Source organism: Leguminivora glycinivorella, chromosome 21 (genome assembly GCF_023078275.1).
Source record: "Leguminivora glycinivorella isolate SPB_JAAS2020 chromosome 21, LegGlyc_1.1, whole genome shotgun sequence".
Taxonomy (NCBI): domain Eukaryota; kingdom Metazoa; phylum Arthropoda; class Insecta; order Lepidoptera; family Tortricidae; genus Leguminivora; species Leguminivora glycinivorella.
The window spans coordinates 11941613-11963233 of record NC_062991.1 but is presented as its reverse complement, the minus strand read 5'-3'; the positions used below and the strand labels follow the sequence as shown (position 1 = coordinate 11963233).

The 21621-nt window shown below is 37.5% G+C and overlaps 1 protein-coding gene across 4 annotated transcripts in view; it reads right to left on the bottom strand.

Annotated features, from left to right (window-relative positions):
* LOC125237351 overlaps positions 1-20850 on the bottom strand; it is a 70864-nt gene extending 50014 nt beyond the window's left edge. Inside the window, exons 1-3 of one of the 4 annotated variants that reach the window (XM_048144347.1) lie at positions 20613-20850; positions 14725-14957; positions 6717-6923 (exon numbers count right to left, since the gene is read on the bottom strand). In XM_048144347.1, the coding sequence (XP_048000304.1) occupies positions 6717-6923; positions 14725-14957; positions 20613-20725 (553 nt within the window). In that variant the 5' untranslated portion in view covers positions 20726-20850. Of the gene's footprint in view, positions 1-6716; positions 6924-7826; positions 7993-14724; positions 14958-20612 lie in introns of those variants that run through there. The other 3 variants (XM_048144346.1, XM_048144351.1, XM_048144352.1) reach the window with 3 other exon arrangements.
* Positions 20851-21621: the final 771 nt, after the last annotated feature.

The window sequence follows — 21621 nt, the reverse complement described above, 5'->3', positions numbered from 1 at the left end:
ATTTGCCACGGCTCATGAGAGCCTGGGGTCCGCTTTGACAACTAATCCCAAGATTTGGCGTAGGCACTAGTTTTTACGAAAGCGACTGCCATCTGACCTTCCAACCCGAAGGGTAACTAGACCTTATTGGAATTAGTCCGGTTTCCTCACGATGTTTTCCTTCACCGAAAAGCGACTGGCAAATATCAAATGACATTTCGCACATAAGTGAAAAACTCATTGGTGCGAGCCGGGGTTCGAACCCGCGACCTCCAGAACGAAAGTCGCACGCACTTACCGCTAGGCTACCAGCGCTTCGCGAAAAACCATAGACTATTAAGGCGAAAACCGGAAAAAGACAATTAAATCGCAACGCCTGCAGATGCCATATATGATATATGTTGAGCAGAATCATAGTATTTCCTATGATATGACTTAAATTACACTAAAAATCCGACGCGACGCCATGCTCTAAAAAACTGCAACGTGTTAATACGTCGCGTCGCGTTTTAGACATAGACATAGACATGCGTAGACATTAATAATGCGTTACCGCCTTTGAAGCTAGGAACATCCTTAGCGGACGTCCGTCGTCGATCAACCGCGGACGGGGATCTGGACGATGAATATACACTTAATAAAGCTAGGAACATACTACGCGGACGTCCGACGTAAATCGACCGCGGACGGGGATCTAGACAATGAATATACACTTAACCGTGCAAACTATCGGTCGACGGACGTGGACGTGGCCTTGAGCGCATGGACGTCCGATCGAAATCTGGCTGGCTGGATGTTTTGTTCCGTGCACACTGATCGGTCGCGGTCGCAGTCGATTTACGACGGACGTCCGCGTAGTATGTTCCCAGCTTAAACATTGGTACATGAACTATAGAGAGCAGCACCGGCCGACTAAGGGTGCGCGCCCACGGGGGCAACAGTTGCTCGGCGACTTTCGTATTTGTATGAAAAGGCGTCGACTCGTGTGCGCACTTTCATACTAGGCCATGGTCGCGACAACAGTTGCCCGTGTGCGCGCTCTCTAAAGCGACGCTGCGTAGATAAAGCACGATAAATGAAAAAAAAAAAAAACAGTCGAATTGAGAACCTCCTCCTTTTTTGAAGTCGGTTAAAAAAAAGCATTTGCTTATCTTTCAAACTTTCACTTAACGGCAGACTCTCCAACGCGCACCAATGTATTTTACTTCTCGTGTGTTAAAAAACTCACTTCGCTCGTGGTTCAACTATAGAATCCTTTCACTTGATCGTTTTTCAATTCCACACTCGGCGTTAAAATACAACTGTGCCCCCTTGTATAACAAACTAGCTTTTGCCCGTGGCTTCGCTCGCGTTAGAAAGAGACAAAAAGTAGCCTATGTCACTTTTCATCCCTTCAACTATCTCCACTTAAAAAATCACGACAATTCGTCGCTCCGTTTTACTGTAAACACAGAACACCCCAATAGAAGCCTAATGCAAGCGATATTGTTCGAGACGCAAATCACCAATCCTTGCGGGGTGAGGCGGGAGCGCACGGTGCTGGCATTGGTCGTTTCAAATAATGGCGCGCCTTTAGGATTAGCCGTAGGGATGGGAATGGGACATGTCTATTATATTATAGACAATGGTACCGGTACCAGTACTGTGGTGAATTTGTTTTGCAACAAATTATAATATTATAGCAGTTTTTCTAACTTATTTATATTTCTTTAGTTATAAAGTATTATTTCTACAAATGATGGTAAGAAATGCGCAAGTTAGGCGTTTTTGCAAGCTTTTATTTAACTTGCAATGTTAATATATTCGGGTTAAATCATGCGACTTTTAAAGCAGATATTTTTAACCGATTGAACTGAAATTTTGCACACATAATTGTGTAAATCATGTGACGATGCAATATTATGGTATCATGGAGCTGATCTGCTGATGGACCAGAAACGTGGCCATATTAGATTAAATTTCATATCTGATTATGATGTTGACCTCAATTCCAATAAGGCCTAGTTACCCTTCGGGTTGGAAGGTCAGATGGAAGTCGCTTTCGTAAAACTAGTGCCTACGCCAAATCTTGGGATTAGTTTCCAAAGCGGACCCCAGGCTCCCATGAGCCGTGGCGAATGCCGATGCCGGGATAACGCAAGGAGGATGATGATTGTGATAGCACCTCAATAAAAAACATTCTAGTAACTAATAACTAAACTGTGCATTTTTACTTACGTTTACTAAGTTAAATTACCAACTAAATATTCTAAACTAATCAATCAACTAAATAACACTACAGACTCTACAGATTCTAGATAATTATTCACATTTACAAATCTGCTTTCTTTTATAGGGTGTTTCCTGTAACAGGAGCAATAAATTAAATTTCATAAGTTGGTAGCACATGGTATGAACGGTAGTACGAAGTTCCCGCAACAGACATAAACTAACATGGCCCCATCCCTAGTCGTGTACGTGAAAGGGATAGCATATCGCATTGTTAACTAGGCAAAAAGGGATGGACACGCCTCGGCGCCGCTCAGTACAACCATATTGACCAGTATAAATGAACTCCGCGGATAATAAACAATATTCAACAAAATAATTAATTTGACTTAACTATGGAATGTTAGTCCATCTTTTTTATATGTGGAAGTGTTAGAAAACTTGCCACAACACTTTATGCTGCAAGAAACCATTGTTTGCAACCAAATTTAATTATTTAAGATTTTTCCCGAGCGGACACGAACACTGTTAGCGGGTCGTATACTTGGGCGCTACTGATCGGTGTCGCACGCGTTCAAACTTTTATACACCCGATTTGTCGTATGCTTGGTGACCGCGAGTCGCCCTGTAAGGGCCGTCTTGTTGTATTGGTCTGTGACTGTAAAGGACGGACAAACAAACAGAAACACACACTTTCCCATTTATAATATTAGTATGGATAACTATTGCACCCTTATTGCACCCGAGTGTAACACAAAACTTTCATCAGGGAGAGGAACAGCCTTTTTAAGCCGGCTTCGTTTTTAGGGTTCCGTAGTCATAGTCAACTAGGAACCCATATAGTTTCGCCATGTCGATACCTCCTAAGTATACTGAGCCAACCAACATTTTTACGAAAATCGGTTTTTTTCATATTTTCGTTTAAAATACTTAAATCTATCTTCCATAAAAATTTTGAGCTGAAATTCCTGTTAGTTTTGAAAATAAAACAGCGTATATGATTGTAACTAACACCATTTTTTAAGTGAGAACATTGTATACTGAGCTAAGTCACTTGGTCCATTGTACGCGGTACAAGTATCGCGCAAGTGCGGCGCAGGAGTGGTGTAACTGGTAGTTAGCTCAGTATGCAATTATGCATGCTTCTTGTCGATACGAGTGCACGTTGCAACAGTATGTCTGCCCGATGATTACCGCTGCATAGGTTTTCGTTGCTAAATATTTGATAAATTAAGCTTATTTATACCATAACACCATTAGTTTGCATGTGAATAAATAGTATCAGTGCAAAATGAAGAGGACGAGAGGCAGAAATTTAGTCGCAAAAACGATATGTTCAAAAAGAAAAGTCGCCAGTAATAAATTTTATGTCAACGTGGTATTATTCCAACTCAATATCATGATTTTTACAACAGTTTAATTACCTACATAGATTAAAAACAAACATGTGGGAAAACGAAAGTGATTGGTAATTTACCTACTATCGAGTGCCATAATTATTGTTTTATAATACTCAAATAAGACTGATTAAATTCTTAGGGTGCGTACCTTTAAGTTATAGTACCTTTAAGTTAGATATATTGTTTAAAACAATTAACAAAGATTTATGTTTTCAATCCTTTCAATAGGGTAGACCGAGGCTAATCGGATCACCGGGTATATCGGATCAAGGTCCAAAATCTCTTAGTGTTTTGAAAATCTCTTCAAATTAATCGCACTTCAGTTGAGCCACACTATCCCTCTTTGTCTTCGATCGATTACTTTTAAAAAATTTGCAATATACTAAGAGATTTCGGACCTTGATCCGATTTGCCCGGTCATCCGAATAGCCTCGGTCTACCCTATAGGTACCCAAGTATACTAAGGTACCTATATTATAGAAAAAACGTGATCTCTTTTGAGATTCCTAAATTAAACCATTGAAACAGTTCCTATATTCTTATTTATAAGAAAATATATCTTTATTAAATGTAGGCAAAACTGTTGTTTAGTTTCGAAGTAACGATATATTTTTTTGTTGATTTATATGTATACAGTCCAAAAGTGAATTGCGTTGTATTTTTTAGTAGCTACCTACCGCTGACTGACTAAAATAAGAAATCCAGTTCTTAAGAAAACAATATGTAGGTAGTATCTGATTAAGTATATTTTTTTGTTATAAAACATAAATGCAACCATACGAATGATGTATGAAGTATGTGATTAATGTGTTGATTTTCTTACATAATAAAAAATGATTTTGATTCTATATAATTTCGTGTTTTAACATTTATTAAAAAAAAACATATTATAGAAACAGATTCAATATACATATCTGTATATACACACCCATATATATAAATATAATAAAAATAACATAATACCCACAAGTTACTGTTTCACATTACAGATAAATCGTTATAGATATAACACATCAACGGAAAACGAGTACTTACCTACTATACATACAAGTATATTACCTACTATACAAGTATATATATCAAACAAAGTACCTTGTCATATATTTTATGTAAAAAAAGTATTTTATTTTACAAATATATTGATTATCCTCTATTATTATGCCACGACGTATATTGGAGCAAGTGGTACTTGATCCAGTATACCAAGAATGACAGCAAGCCGATTACACGTAAACTGGAGTATCTACAGTTATCTCAAAAACTATTATTTATAGCTATATTCTATGAATGCAGATAAGACTAGGATATATTCATATAAAATACTTATAAGTTTGATAAAGATATCTTTACGCATACTTTAGTTACAACACATTATACCTTTGAATGCCTCTCCTGTAAAATTGTGATTTTGCAGTTAGCTCAGTATACTTAGGAGGTATCGATGTCTGTCTGTCCGTCCGTCCGTCCGCGGATAATCTCAGTAACTGTAAGCACTAGAAAGCTGAAATTTGGTACCAATATGTATATCAATCACGCCAACAAAGTGCAAAAATAAAAACCGGTCAAGTGCGAGTCGGACTCGCCAACCGAGGGTTCCGTACAAACTTTCAAACTCTCCAGTTAAAATAATCTCATGTTTTCACATAACTCTTAACAACTTGACTAGAAGACAAAAGTATAGGTACTAATGAGTATTATTGTGTATAGCGCCATCTCTCGGTGAATTCGCTAATTAATTTGCGCGACCATAGTATGTTGGTTTTTCAGGGATTATTCTTTATAGCGACCCGCCCCGGCTTCGCACGGGTACTATACCTACATGTAAACCTTCCTCTACAATCACTCTATCTATCAAAAAAAACCGCATCAAAATCCGTTGCGTAGTTTTAAAGATTTAAGCATACATAGGGACATAGGGACAGAAAAAGTGACTTTGTTTTATACTATGTAGTGATAATGTTAACCGATTTAAACAATTTTTACTTTATTGGATAGAAGATGATTTACGTAACATCTCGTATTAATTTGAAGTACTATATACATCCGCAAAGGTGGGTAAATTAAAAGTAAAAATCTGAAAAGTTTTTTGTAAATTAAAAAAAAAGTTTCCAAGATACAAACACGATTATATTTTTCCTGTAATATTTAGCATAAAACCAATGTTTCCTAAAATTTTCATAATTTTTCTATGGTAAACTTTGAAGATAAGGGGGGAACGGTATTTTTTTTTTTACATTTTCCTTCAAAAAATTTTTTTTTCCACAACAAAAAAATTATAAAAAATAGTTTATTTACGTTCAATTTGAGCTCTTTCTAACGATACCCTACTTGACCTAGTAACTTGAAATTTACAGTTTGCCCCCTTTCATTTTGGCCATTTTCTACAATTAAAATTAATAAATTTAAAAAAAATTTACCTTCTATTTGTAGAGGTTCACAATGTTCACAACTATTCCAAATTTCAAGTTGATAGCACTAGTAGTTCTCGAGATATTTAGGAATGTGATGTGACAGACGGACAGACAGAGTCGCACCATAAGGGTTCCTGTTGTACCTTTATGGTACGGAACCCTAAAAATGGAAAAAAATGATTTATTAGGGTACCCCCTACATGTAAAGTGGGGGGCTCATATTTTTTTCATTCCAACCCCAACGTGTGATATATTGTTGGATAGGTATTTAAAAATGAATAAGGGTTTACTAAGATCGTTTTTTGATAATATTAATATTTTCGGAAATAATCGCTCCTAAAGGAAAAAAAACCGGCCAAGAGCGTGTCGGGCCACGCTCAGTGTAGGGTTCCGTAGTTTTCCGTATTTTTCTCAAAAACTACTGAACCTATCAAGTTCAAAACAATTTTATAAGAAAGTCTTTATAAAGTTCTACTTTTTATTTTTTTTCATATTTTTTAAACATATGATTCAAAAGTTAGAGGGGGGGGGGGGGGGGGACGCACTTAAGTATAAGGGTTCCTAGTTGACTACGGAACCCTAAAAAGGCGGTATATTTGAAAAATATAGAAGCGAAAGTTTATCGGTTCATCATGCCATGAAAAATTTACTTGACCATCTGCAGTGGCCAACCCATTTGACCGCTTTTCATTATTTAAATACTGTTTTAAATGCTTACCAGGTACAAGAATAGTCGGAATTGCATTTGCGCTTAGTCGTTTACTGCGAGTTCTATGTTCATCAATAAAATGGCGATCACAAACTTTTTTTTTCTTATAATGTTCATAGTCTGCTGAAGTGTTGAGCTCACCCCCAACTATAGAGACCCAAGCTTTGAACCGCTCTAGGAATTTATTTGGGTTCGGAAAGTTATGCAGTGATGTTTCTAAAACAAAAGAGATGGATTATAACTTTAAAAATATATCTACAGCAGTATTTAAAAATCAATGCTCAATCAATGCAATCAATGCTGCTAATGGGTTGGCAACACGCATGTGACACTCTTTGAGTTGCAAGTGTTCATAGGTTATGGTGACCGCTGTCTATCAGGTGGTGGTGGTGTCTGCCACCGAGGAAGTATAAAAAAAATCAATCAGGTTGGCTCCTAAATTGATTTTTAAGTCTGTTAATTTGGATAGTTTAGATCGATGCCCTTAACCAGGGGCAGCTTACTCCGCGAAATTTGCCAAGTTTGAAGTTACAAAGAAGTGCGGCGGCGCGCATTCAGCGATGATGTGGTGATGTCGACCTTACAGCCTGGTCACAATAGTAGAATAGTAGTAGGTTTTATTTTCTCACAAAGTTCGGTTTCAAAGGGATGACACTATGATGTTGCCATTTTTTTTAATTACTCTTTTTCGGCCATGTTTTAACTTTAGTCACTTACTTAATGAACGTTAACTAAATGGGCTAATTTAATTACTTGTTATTGGGTAAAATGATAAATAGAAATTCCCATAAGGCACTCAAACACAAGCAGAGCTGAGCAGATTGACATGTTTAGCTAGGCTGTTAATTTAAGGAATAAATAAGGAATAGTAGGTAACTACATAATATACGTCTGCTCATGAGGCTGTTATGGCAACTGGGCTGTCTCATTCGTTATTCGTCAAGTTCCTAATTTCGCCACATTCTGCGATCCTAGATGATATTATTCACACGTTTCACAACGCATATGAGTAACTCTTTTTTTTTGACGTAGTTTAAGTGTAACATGCCAGTCTACTGTATTTATAGTTTTTTTCTTTTACATTTTACAGGCCACCAAATAAATTACATACTTATTTACCTTCCGAGCTACATCCTAGAATACAAGCACGGGGCATTATTATGAGAAATTAATTACATTCACAGGATGAAATCACCTTCGTCGATTAATTAGGTACTTATAAAATTAAAAGTTTAAAACTAACTACTAATATCGGGGATAAACAGTAATAAAATGAAGTGAGTGACAGTCTGAAGAAGACGAAGAAGTCTGTATTGGAGCCTAAAACTGCTAAAACATGACATGACAATTGTCAGGTTGTGAACACAGAATTATACTTAAGCCAGAATGAGTAGTTAGGTCAAAAAGTGTGTCCACATGAGAGGGCATTGTTTGGGCTGGTGTCCCTCTCGCACTTACTGACAATGTCAACATTATTCAGTGACGTCATCACTGTCATAAATTGGGGATACCAGTCAATTTTCAAAGGGTCCCCCCACATCTAGCGTCTCGCGAACGTCGTCGCCTCTCCAACGCCCGCGCGGCGTCGACGCCGCGCTTCCGCAGCGTCGATGCGACGTTGCGGCGCCTCTCGAACGTCGACGTCGCAGTGACGTCCGCGCGGTGTCGACGCCGCGTTAGCGCCGCGCCTCCTCGACGTCAGTGGCAATGGCAATAAACCAAAAGTAGCTTATACGTTAGTTCGTATGCCTTAACCAATTTTTTGAAAAGTTATTTCTATAATGTAGGTGCATCAACTTGTTTACAGAGGGTCTGTGGCCTGTGTTGTATCAACTACGTTTGACGTATTGCTTCCCTGTCACACTTACGATTTCCAAGTGCGACAAATGTGTCAAAAGGTTCACGGCAGGCCCTCCTCAATGAATGCTCTTGACACGTATCTTTATCTAGGTAATCATCGGAAAAACTGTCATTTCATAGAAATATTGTAAAAACACTAAACAGAGAATGTGTCGAAGAAACGAGAGCAAAAAGCAATATTTACGCGTCTAGCGACCGTCATGATGCAGAAATTGAAGGTTTTGATTAGTAGTTTACGTTTATTTGCCATAATTTGTTAGTTACTAAAAATACCGCGATTCAGATTACAAAATTAAATATCGGTTTTGAAATCTACCCCAAAAATCCCGAGATACTCCCGGTATTAGAAGCCCTAGCTGGACGTTGGTAGCCGCTGGCATCGCGGAGGCGCTGCGCGGGCGCGGCGTTGGCGCGGCGTCGACGCCGCGCGGACGCCACTGCGACGTCGACGTTCGAGAGGCGCTGCAACGTCGCGTCGGCGCTGCGGGAGCGCGGCGTCGACGCCGCGCGGGCGTTGGAGAGGCGACGACGTTCGCGAGACGCTAGATGTGGGGGGACCCAAAGTTACTACTAAATCTACTAAAACCCAGTTGAAGGTATTTTTTAATTATATAAATCTTTGATTTATTGGCATCAAAATAATTACATGTAATTATTTGCCAATTCTTTAAAATATATCGAAACCTTAGTTTGAATATAACACTAAAATAATATAAGAAGTTATAAAGTCAGGTAATATACAGATAGAAATACTACTACTATGGTAACCTCATTAACAGTTAACACTGGCCACACGTGCGTAATGAGAGACATCTGTTTTAGCTGCCATGTGACATTGATTTTAAATTTAATAATAATGACATTCAAACTTTTTTTTTATTCTCTCATACATAACCGGAAATCGAACCTGTTCGAAGTCATGTAATTTAAACTTGAAAACGAAATTATACATTGCGGATTTATTTTTCAATATTCCCTTGCCAGGGGAATATTCCCGGGAAGGAGGGAATATGCCCGGGAATATTTCCAGTGGGAATATTCCCATTTCCGGGAATATTTCCACGGCACATCACTACACGTGCGAGAGGGACACCAGTCCAAACTATCCCATCCCAGCCCAAACAGCCTCTCATGTGGACCGTTTTCACTAGTCTGATACGATCACCTTTCTATCTCAGTGAGAAGGTTCAATTTAGTCGAGCAAAAAATGTGATTCCGCTGCGCGCTGTCCCCTGTAAAAGTCCTTGGTTGTGAACAGCTGTGATTCATGGAGAATAGAGGTAAGGAGGAAAAACTGTCGAAGTAGAACAGTCGCAAAAATGACCGGTTGAGCCTTGTAATTGCAGTTATGAATCTCTCCGCTAGGAGCGCATGTCTAGCTCAATGCTCAGCGACGTGACATGATTATTAGATTAGACGTTCTTTTCTCGAGGCTGATTTCGTCGGACTGAGCAAGTTAAGGCATACTTAGAACCGTGGTAGTGCACTGGCTTCGTATGCAGATGTTCTCAGGTTCGATCCTGACAGCGATTTTTTAGGGTTCCGTAGTCAACTAGGAACCCTTATAGTTTCGCCATGTCTGTCTGTCCGTCCGTCCGTCCGTCCGTCCGCGGATAATCTCAGTAACCGTTAGCACTATAAAGCTGAAATTTGGTACCAATATGTATATCAATCACGCCAACAAAGTGCAAAAATAAAAAATGGAAAAAAAAAATATTATTAGGGTACCCCCCCCTACATAAGCGGGGCTGATATTTTTTTTCATTCCAACCCCAACGTGTGATATATTGTTGGATAGGTATTTAAAAATGAATAAGGGTTTACTAAGATCGTTTTTTGATAATATTAATATTTTCGGAAATAATCGCTCCTAAAGGAAAAAAAAGCGCGTCCCCCCCCTCTAACTTTTGAACCATATGTTTAAAAAATATGAAAAAAATCACAAAAGTAGAACTTTATAAAGACTTTCTAGGAAAATTGCTTTGAACTTGATAGGTTCAGTAGTTTTTGTGAAAAATACGGAAAACTACGGAACCCTACACTGAGCGTGGTTCGACACGCTCTTGGCCGGTTTTTTATATTTTGATTTTCTTTTTGTGTATTTTAAGTGTGTTAAGTTATTGTTTTATTTATACAAATATCAACTTAAGCCCTTTTACATTGTTTTCCCCATCTTAGGTAATGTTGTAAGTTTTGCTAAGGTCAGTGTGGAAAAGACCGTCTACCCGGAAAGACTGTCTATTGACTATAACTTTTGTGTTTATATATCTACGCCTCTCACACCTCCGAAGGTATACCAGTTTTTTATCCTCAAGCCATTGGTCTTCAATACATATGCCTAGGACGAACACTAGTTAACAATAATCTTGATTTGTGTTTCGAACTCGAACACCGAGTTCAACATGGTTCCGCAAAAAATTAAAATAAAATAGAAGCAGTCGGAATATTTGTATATTGTATATGTAACGTAGTCATTTAATAACCGTTCTTTTTGACTAGTACTATTAATCTACTCAAAACGCGCTCAATTTCTAGTTTTATGTTCTGAAATATGTAACTTAGAAATTGTGCCTACTCAGAAAGAGAAAGAGAAAGGCAAGACCGGCATATGATAAACAAGGAGTTGCCAACCTTTTTTAGGCTTTATTGGAAATAAGTCGAGTGTAATGTAAACGATATCAATATATATATTGTGTTTTAATTTATGGTAGTTGTACCGTTTTTGATTTTAACTTCGAAATACAGTTTTGGTAATGATTCGTATGGTGTTACTAAATCATTCGAAAGTATTAAGTAAAAATAAAATATATGTGACATGGTTTTGTGAAGAATGATAAGAGGTGAACAGAAGTAAGCCTACACTGCATTATTCATCATCATATTTAAGTTGGTAGAATTATCATAAGTTCTACCCGTTTTTTATTATTTTTGTTATGTAGATTGTGCAAAATGCGGCGACAAATATTTCAAAAGTTGGTCATTATTTTTATAATCAGCAAGTATGTATGTTCCTATATCTGATTACTTATCTTGTATAAATATATCTATTCAAATGTTATGGGAACAAATGTGGAACAAAGATCAAGAACAAGGAAAAGGAAGATGGTACGAAAGCATACACAAAACCTTGCCCACGAGACCATGTAGAGCAGGCTCCAGGGGGATGTTCGTTTGCAAAAATAGCGCACCTCATTCTGACTTCTGATATATAATGTATAGATCCCGGACATTCTATAAACAGATGTTGCCAACCAGTTTTGTAGTCCCGCTCCCCGGCAATTAAAGATGACATACAAAGAAAAAATATTTTTTCATCAAACCATGCCATGTGGGGTATCAAATGAAAGAGCTTACTAAGTAGTTTACGAATATATAGCATACTATAAAATTTCTTACACTTTCTTTAAGATTTTTTTTAAAGTTTACTAAAATGCCCCATTTTCGAGTTAACTTTAAACCTTTGCTTGAGATAGTTATGAATATATTTTAATAATTATTATTTTATATATCTAACAATAGTTATTTGTTATACAAGGAAGGGGGCAAAGTTGTATTTTAACGCCGAGTGTGGAATTGAAAAACGAGCAAGTGAAAGGATTCTATAGTTGAACCACGAGCTTAGCTCGTGGTTCGAGAATAGAATCCTGAACTTGCGAGTTTTTTAACACACGAGAAGTAAAATACATTTGCACCCGAGTGTAACACAAAACTTTTCCCCTCACTATAGCGAGGAAACTACAACGCAAAAAATGCGTTTATCACTGCTTCCAGTAGTTCCGCAGGTGGTAAATCACCTTTATTACTAGATTCACCTACTTCTATCAATTTTAAAGCAGTTAATTTGACTTTATTCAAGGTCAAATTACTTTACCCACTAGTGGATAAAATGCGTTTTTACCCGCTGGTATTAAAGGATAAAACACGTGTTTCCGAGCAAGTGAGGGGAAAAAGTCCATTGCATACAAACTAATAGTTAATACAGTGAAAAAGTTGCATGGTGGAGCGGGGGGAGCAATCAAAGATGGCGAGTTTCGATATTTTTCTCGTGGCCAAAACTTGTGTATAACTGTTGTTTTAGATTGTTTTTGTCCTGCTTTCCTCCTCCCACTTTAATTTGTCAATTATATTGTCCCGCAATGATATTCTACTAAGAAATCGAATTTTAAGAAATATATTGAAATATCGAAACTCGCAGTCTTTGATTGCTCCCCCCGCTCCTCCATGCAACTTTTTCACTGCACGAACTATTGGTTCGCAAACAATGGATTCAGCATTACCCAACAGGGAGCGTATGGGTACCCTTAAAAACGGTTTTGACCGACTATTTTACGGCTACCCGACCCTTAATTGACATTGCTGACTGTCACTTTGACACAAAAGTCGTCATGGGTGTCATCAAATATGTTTTCGGGGGTGCTGATTTAAAAATTAAACACCACTTTAGAATCTGACATTGCTGCAACTTTTAAGTCAATGTGACAGTCAACTACGTCAAATTCTAAATTGATCATTAATTTAGGAATCAGCACCCCCGCAAACTTATTTGACGACACACCAGACGACTTTTGTGTCAAAGTGACAGTCGGCAATGTCAGATTTCAAATTAGTCATTAATTTTGGAATCAGTACCCCCGAAAACCTATCTGACGACACCTATTATGACTTTTGCGTCGAAGTGACAGTCAGCAATGTCAGATTCCAGATTGTTTATTAATTTTGAAATTAGCACCTCCGAAAACTTATTTGACGACAACCATGACGACTTTTGTGTCAAAGTGACAGTCAGTAATAACAGATTCCAAATTGGCCATTAATTTTGAAATCAGCACCCCTGAAAACATATTTGATAATGTTTGGGATGTGTCTGGGACATTGCTAAGAAATGTTACCAAACTATTTCACGTACCTAATGTCCTAGTACCTTTACTTAATAACCAAGTTTCAAAAACAAATAAGTACATCGTTGGATTTATATGAGCCTGTAATATTGTGACTAAATTGGACCTGAAAAGAAAAGGTTATGAACCCCATCTACGGGACATATGCCGGTCTTGCCTTATAAATGGAAAAATGCTTATATGTTTAAAATTTCAACGTTATTTTATTAATTATCTAGCACATTCTGCCCTGTTATTACGTAAAATAACAATGATCATGGTTTTGGAACCTAGTCTCATATGAAATTACGGGACAACAAGCACTAGACGGTCTTCCCGTACTCACCGCGGCGCGGGGGGACGGTCAACCCGCCGAGCCTTAAAAAATGTGATTTTTATCACTTAAAATTACCATATTTCGCCAAAATATTATAAATGCTTTGTAAAATATAATATTTGCTATCCCATAGGACCATGCGCATTACGCCAGACTACATTAATTATAGAGTTTTATCCACTCAAACTTTATTTCAAATAAACTATGCCGGTCTTGCCCGCACTGAACTTAATGAAATTTCGAAAAGTTATAACAAAACAATATATCTCTGGATATTAAAAAATCCCTTGTTCCTCGTAGATAACCAAGTTTGATAACTGGTTTTGTATGAGGAGAAATAATTCTTCTTAGCTAACTGGGTTATGAAATGGGATTTTTTTTTCTTTGTGGAAAACCATTATTTTTGCAGTTTTCTACGGAGAATATTTTTTCTTCTTTGCTTACCCGGTTATGAAATGGGATTTTTTTCTTCAAAGAGCTTTTCTTCTTCCTGATTTTTTTCCTCAAAGAAAACCATTATTGTACGCAGTTTTCTACGAAGATTTTTTTCTTCTTTACTTACCCGAATATGAAAACTGCAAAAAATAATGGTTTTCTAAGCGGAAAAAAAAACCCATTTCATAACCGGGTAAGCAAAGAAGAAAAAATATCTTCGTAGAAAACTGCAAAAAATAATGGTTTATCCTCATACAAAACCAGTTATCAAACTTGGTTATCTACGAGGAACAAGGGTAAAAAATAAAATAATTTCGGAAAGAATATCTAGAAAATAAAATAAAAAAGCATTCATCAGGATTTGAACCCGAGAGGTTACCGAGAAGGCTAAGACATTGTCAAACCCTTATGTACCTGCGATTGCAGCGCCACCTATCTTTTCTTTTAAATGTGCACTTCTGATATTTAAAGCTAATTGATCCTTATAGCAAATAATCGAAATACTAACCTTTTCTTGATTTTTCATATTCGGGCACAATAGGGAACGACGACAGAATTTCGTCCGAGAGCGGCGCATTGAGATTTCTAGATGGTATTGCGTTCCGTTTTAATCTGTTGCCTTTTTTGTTGAAGGCATCTCTCGAAAAATGATTTTCACATATAAATTTGTTTCCGTGTAATCTTTCAATTGGTAAATATGCCAAATCTTCATTACCAGTTAATTTTACCCATAATTGACACCTGAAATAAAAAAAGTTTATCGATAAGTTGGTCTCACTCTAATCGTGTTTTAATAACATACCTACGTTTTTTTTCTCGGCGGGAACTCAAAAAATAAAGTTATAAAATTTTCGCCCCGTGAGTTAAAATTGTAAAATAATTGTATAAACCAATCCAACTTGTATATATTAAAGTTAGTTTTGTATAAAATACCTTGAGGTAGCTTTTTAAAATGACTGACGACCCTCTAACCCGCCCACCTCCCACAAGAATAGGGCCTGCTCCCGGTTCTCTCAGTACCGGGAATTTCCCGGTACTCCCGGTACCGGGAGAACCGGTACTGAAATAATTTCCCGGTTCTTTCCCGGTTCTATGTTAAATAATCAAGATGCGTGTTTTTTCAGAGCTGTGTTGTGTAGGTATTAACAAATATAGCAGGAGATTATGTTTTCACCACACCAACTGGTAAAGACTTACTTTGCTATTCGAAAACAGATAGCAAAATTGCATTTTATCCACAAGAGTGCAAAGTAATTTCATACAAATTTTAACTTGATGTCTTGAGCTGGCTGGTATAATTTACGTGTAAACGATGATTCTAAATTGGGGGTGCTGATTTCAAAATTAAACACCACTTTGGAATCTGATATTGCTGACTGTCACTTTGACACAAAGTCGTCATGGGTGTCGTCAAATAGGTTTTCAGGGGTGCTGATTTCAAAATTAATGACCAAATGGAAATCTGACATTGCTGACTGTCACTTAAGTCACTTTGACTTGGACGTTGTCATGGGTGTCATCAGACAGTTTTTTGGCTGTGTTGGTTTATATTGGAATCAGTACCCCCGAGAGCCTTTTTGAGTGGTACCTAGCACCCATTATCCTCGTATCCCACCATAGTTTCCCATTTTCAATTTGAACCTTATTCTATAATTGGTAGGTACGAGTTTCGTTTGTTTCAAAAACGTTTTTTTTATTTTTATACTACGTCGGTGGCAAACAAGTATACGGTCCGCCTGATGTAAAGCGGTCACCGTAACCTATGGACGCCTGCAACTCAAACAGTGTCACATGCGCGTTGCCACCCCATTAGAAACTTGTACACTCCCTTTTGCTGTGTTAAGTACACAGCAAAAAGGAGTGTACAAGTTCCAAGGAGGGTTCGGGTTGCCGACGACTCAAAGGACAATAGACGGAACAAGTTAGTTCCGTAAGTCCTCCCGTCATCAGCACACCGCACCCTCGTTGAGCTCTGGCAGCCTTACTCACCGGCAGGAACACAACACTATGAGTAGGGTCTAGTGCTATTTGGCTGCGGTCTTCTGTAAGGCGGAGGTACTTCCCCAGTTGGGCTCTGCTCTAGATTCGAGCGAGACGATATCCGCTGTGCGGGTGCCCTCTATTTCGCCTATCATTAATTCGCATAATTTGAATTCGCATAACAGATTTGGCATAACATAATTGTTCATAATATTGAATAAGCATACTATTAAAAATGCATAATTCTTATTTCGCATAACAATGAATCTGCATAATTGAAATTTGCATACTATTTTTTCGTATAACTTTAATTATCCTAAAATGAATTGCCATACTTACTAACTGTATGGAGCAAGCGATTGGATCAATCAGGGGCTGATTTTCCAATTTCGAGCGCTCGATTTTGAGTGTTTAATTTTATACTGTCTCACTTATTAAACATGAAAAAAATAGGGGTAAGGTACAGCGGGGCAAATCTCGAGTGGGGGGCAAATGTAACTGTGGTCAATTTCTTCCATGTTTTACAATGTTTGCATTGCCAATAAATAAATAAAAATATTTAAAAAAAACTGTTTATTTTTAAGAAACATACTATGCATTAATGAACTTATCTGCTAATCTTAAATTAAAAAGATTATTTGAGTTAAGGAGTCTTTATTGTATTTATACATTACTTATTAAGTTTTTTCGTTTTTCAAAAGTGTTTTTCAGAAAATAGAGTGTCTACCAGTTATGTAGTAGGCGTGTTCAGTGGATACATGTAATAATATAATAATGGAAATAGTGTAATAATGGAAAAAAATGGATTAATTACAATTGCCTTTTAGTCTAGATTTGCCCCGCTGTACCTTACTAAAGAAATTGAAAATGGGATAGTATCTAATAGTTATTTGTTATACAAGGGGGCAAAGTTGTATTTTAACGCCGAGTGTGGAATTGAAAAACGAGCAAGTGAAAGGATTCTATAGTTGAACCACGAGCGAAGCGAGTGGTTCGAGAATAGAATCCTGAACTTGCGAGTTTTTTAACACACGAGAAGTAAAATACATTTGCACCCGAGTGTAACACAAAACTTTTCCCCTCACTATAGCGAGGAAACTACAACGCAAAAAATGCGTTTATCACTGCTTCCAGTAGTTCCACAGGTGGTAAATCATCTTTATTACTAGATTCACCTACTTTTATCAATTTTAAAGCAGTTAATTTGACTTTATTCAAGGTCAAATTACTTTACCCACTAGTGGATAAAATGCGTTTTTACCCGCTGGTATTAAAGGACAAAACACGTGTTTCCGAGCTAGTGAGGGGAAAATAATATTATTTCATCGTTCAAATCTTCGCAGATCGCACGTGCCAATACTGATACTCGAGCAAGCGGAAGATTCCAATATTGAACCGCGAACGTAGCGAGTGGTTCAAAAAGTGGAATCTTGAGCGTTGCGTGGGTTTCAATGCACATTAACCTTCGTACGACACGTTAAACATTGCCACCGAGTTTGAAACACAAAATTTTTCACCACCCCAACACGAACAAAATACTGACTATAAAACATCGGACTAAATTAAATCCATCGATTTCTTCAATATTTATGATTCAAAATCATCATTTATAGGTAAAATTCTATCAGCTAGCTTAAGACATCAAGTTAAAATTTGTATGAAATTACTTTTCACTCTTGTGAATAAAATGCAATTTTGCTATCTGTTTTCGAACAGAAAAGTAAGCCGTTACCCGTTAGTGTGGTGAAAATATAATTTTCTTGTTTGCCATTTAAACATTCTACGAAACAAAGTTATGCTTATTATACTTATACCAATTCATCGTTATAACAATTTACATTATGCGCATTAGCATTATACGAAATCTGTTATGCGAAATAATGATATGCGTATTAAACGTTATGCGTAATAAACGGTATGCCAATTCATATTAGGAGTATGATCTGTAAGGTTTCCTACCATAATTATTTAAAATACAAATATTTACTTATTTGTAGACTAAACCAATTAACTATTTAACGGTTTACAAAAAACGTTTCCAAAAGTTTCACATCCCAAACTATTGTTCCCAAATTATCATTTCCCAAACAAACGTTTGGCAAAACAACTTATCGCAAATTGACATTTAGCAAAACTTTTTTTGGCAAGTATTTGTTTCCCAAAATATTTACTTCTATCTATCTATCTATCTATTTAGCCTTTTCTTCTGAACGTGGTGTTTGTGATTGTTTGTTTAGATGAAGTCGCGTAGTTCAGTGTGCCTGTTGGCATAGGCCTCCTCCAGCTCTTTCCAGTATTTCCTCTGCCTGGCCAGTCTAGTCCAGAAAGGCCCTACAGTGGTTATAATTTCGTCCTCCCATCGTTTGAGTGGTGGGCGTTGAGCTCTTGAACCATCTCTGGGGTGCCACATGAGGACTTTTTGACTCCATTTTTCGGTCTTACATCTTACAGTGTGGCCGGCCCACCTCCATTTTTGCATGTCTATGTGTGTGAGGATGTCTCTAACTTTGGTTCTTTCCCTTATGTCGATGTTACGGCATTTATCCTTCAGTTTTACACCCAACATACTCCTCTCCATAGCTCTCTGGCACTTCGCAAGTTTGTCTCTTTGTTTTACAGTGAGGGACCAGGTTTCGCAGCCGTAGGTTAGACATGGCAGGACACATGTGTTGAAGGTTTTACTTTTTATCCGTATTCCCAGGTTGCTCTTCATGATCTCTTTGAGAGACCAGTATTTGTTCCATCCTGATGATATTCTTTTGTCGATTTCTTTATCCATTTGGTCATTGAAGGAAATTATTTGGCCTAGATACACATAGTTTTCGACAAAGTCCAGTAAGCGCCCATTGACTGAAATTTCAGTTTTGTTCGAGTTAGTCATTAACTTGGTCTTGGCAGAGTTGAGTTCTAAGCCCACTTCCTTACTCCTATTTGCTAGGTCTCTAAGCATGCATTCAAGTTTTGTTGGATCTTCTTCGAACAGAACTATGTCGTCGGCGAACCTTAGGTGGTTCAGGAGTGTGCCATTTATGTTCAGACCTCGGAGATCCCAGTCAAGTTTGGAGAATAGACGTTCTAGGACTGCGGAGAAAAGCTTCGGAGATAGTGGATCGCCTTGCCTGACGCCTCGTTGGATCGGGAATTTTTCGCCGGTTGATTCCAGTCTGATTTTACTTTTACTAATAGCATATATTTTCTTGATAATGTCTATGTATGTGTCGTGAACTCCCTGTTGCTTCAGACTTTCCCATATGCAAGTGTGGCTTAAGCTGTCAAATGCTTTGGAGTAGTCGATGAACGCCAGAAACAGAGGTTTCCGGAACTCTTTGTACTTTTGGATAACCTGTTTTACTGTGTGGATATGGTCGATTGTGCTAAAGTCTTTTCTGAATCCCGCCTGCTCCACTGGTTGGCATTGATCTAATGTACCTGCTATTCGTTCTAAAAGCACCTTTGCAAACACTTTGTATTGGCCGGTAGTTATTGATATCGTCCTTGGCCCCCTTTTTATGTAATAAGATAATGTCAGACTCTCCCCATTGCTCTGGAATCATCCCTGTACTTAAAATCTCGTTAAATATCGCAGCTAGGATTTGGCTAAGTTCCTCGGCTGTTCCTCTAATTATTGTGTTGGGTATTTTGTCTGGACCTGGTGATTTGTCCAGCTTTTGGGAATTTATTGCCTTCCTGACCTCTTCAGGGAGTATGGGTGGAGGCGTATCCTTTTCGTGTGATATCGAGGGCAATGGTTGAATGTCTGTTGGTGGGCTTTCATTTGAGTAAAAAATATTTACTTGGTCAAATTTCATTTTACCAAATATTATTTAGATGTGGTCCCCAGTTAAATGTGTTATCTATTATAAGGCCAAGATATGTATGTTTATCGACTTGCTGTAAGGGTTCGCAATCGCATGTGTTTGTTGTGATACTTGTGATACTGTGTAGGCACTGGTGTTTGTGTGCTATGATTCTAGGTTTTATCTGGCATTTTTTGTAAGCGGAATGGATATACATAAATTTTGTTTTGTCGTAATTAATTATTAGTCCTACATTGTGGGCCCAGGCACATAATAAATTAAAGTTATTTTGTAATATTTTTTCTGCTATTTTTATATCGGAGTGGGCGGCTACTAGACAGGTGTCGTCTGCGAATTGGTATACAGAACCCTCGCAAAATATATTGCACATGTCGTTCACATATAGTAGGTATTTGGTAGGTGAGAAAATTGATCCCTGGGCGGTGCACTTCTGATACTTAAAGCTTTCGCTCCTTACCTCTAATCTCCATAATTTAAAGATGCTAAAACATTAGCTTAAATCGTAGATTGTACACGATTATTAGTACTTTAAACTGATTAAATTAGTAATTATTAGCAACTCAAAAATAAAATATCGCATATAATATCAATTACCGACCTGTCTGGATCCAGTGGAAATCTAGCCAAAAATACGTCACAAGTTGATTTTTTCCAACGTCTTACGCCACAAATTTCACACTTCCTTATTGGTTTGCCGGGTTTGCCCGACATTTCAATAAGAACTTAAGCTTTTTTTAATTTTTTGATCAATTTAGAAAATTCAAATAACATCGACAGACCACAGATCATTTGACGTTTGACGTCAAAGAGAATATAATCTTAATCACTACGTTTTAAGAGTCGGGACTCCCATACTAGCGAGTGAAGTCAGTTACTATTAGTTTGTTAACAAAATCATTACCACAATTTACGACAAAGAATTGTCATCATGACAGTGTCATGTGTCAAAGATCTGTCAAATAGGGTTGGACGCTACATGCTTGCATTTGTTATCGATATCGATAAAATTGAGAGGGTTGAAACGTGGGCTCCACGCAAAATGTACTTTACTCGAAGTCAGGGTAAGGTCGAATCCACATTTAAGTTGTATATTATTTATGTATAATATTTGATTCAGTAGACTAATGCATGGATAGGCTTAAATGTGGACGCGAATTTATTAGTTGAAATAAAAAAATGCAAACAAATTGTATTGCGTTTAATTAACTCGAAATACATCCTGACGTTTCGGCGGTCAACAAGTCTTATGATAAATAAAAAAAAAAAAAAAATTCTTTATTTCAGACCATAGTACGATCCATAATAGGTTAGTAGATACAATTACACAAAAATCCTTACCGACTATGTTAGTATAACTACAAACTAGCTAAAGAAAACTAAAACTAAGACTATGTACACTTAACAAACTAACAACACAATTGCGCAGAAATTTATTTATTCCTGCCCGTCACTACTGCCACCCAGTATTCAGTGACAGGGCAGTTAAGGCGCCCTTCTAATGCATGAAGGAGGCTGTTGCTGCTGCTACGCACTCTTCTCATCAGCGAGGCAATTCTCTTCCGCCTAATTGCGAAGAAGTCGTCTGTGTGCGCTTCCGCGAACATGCC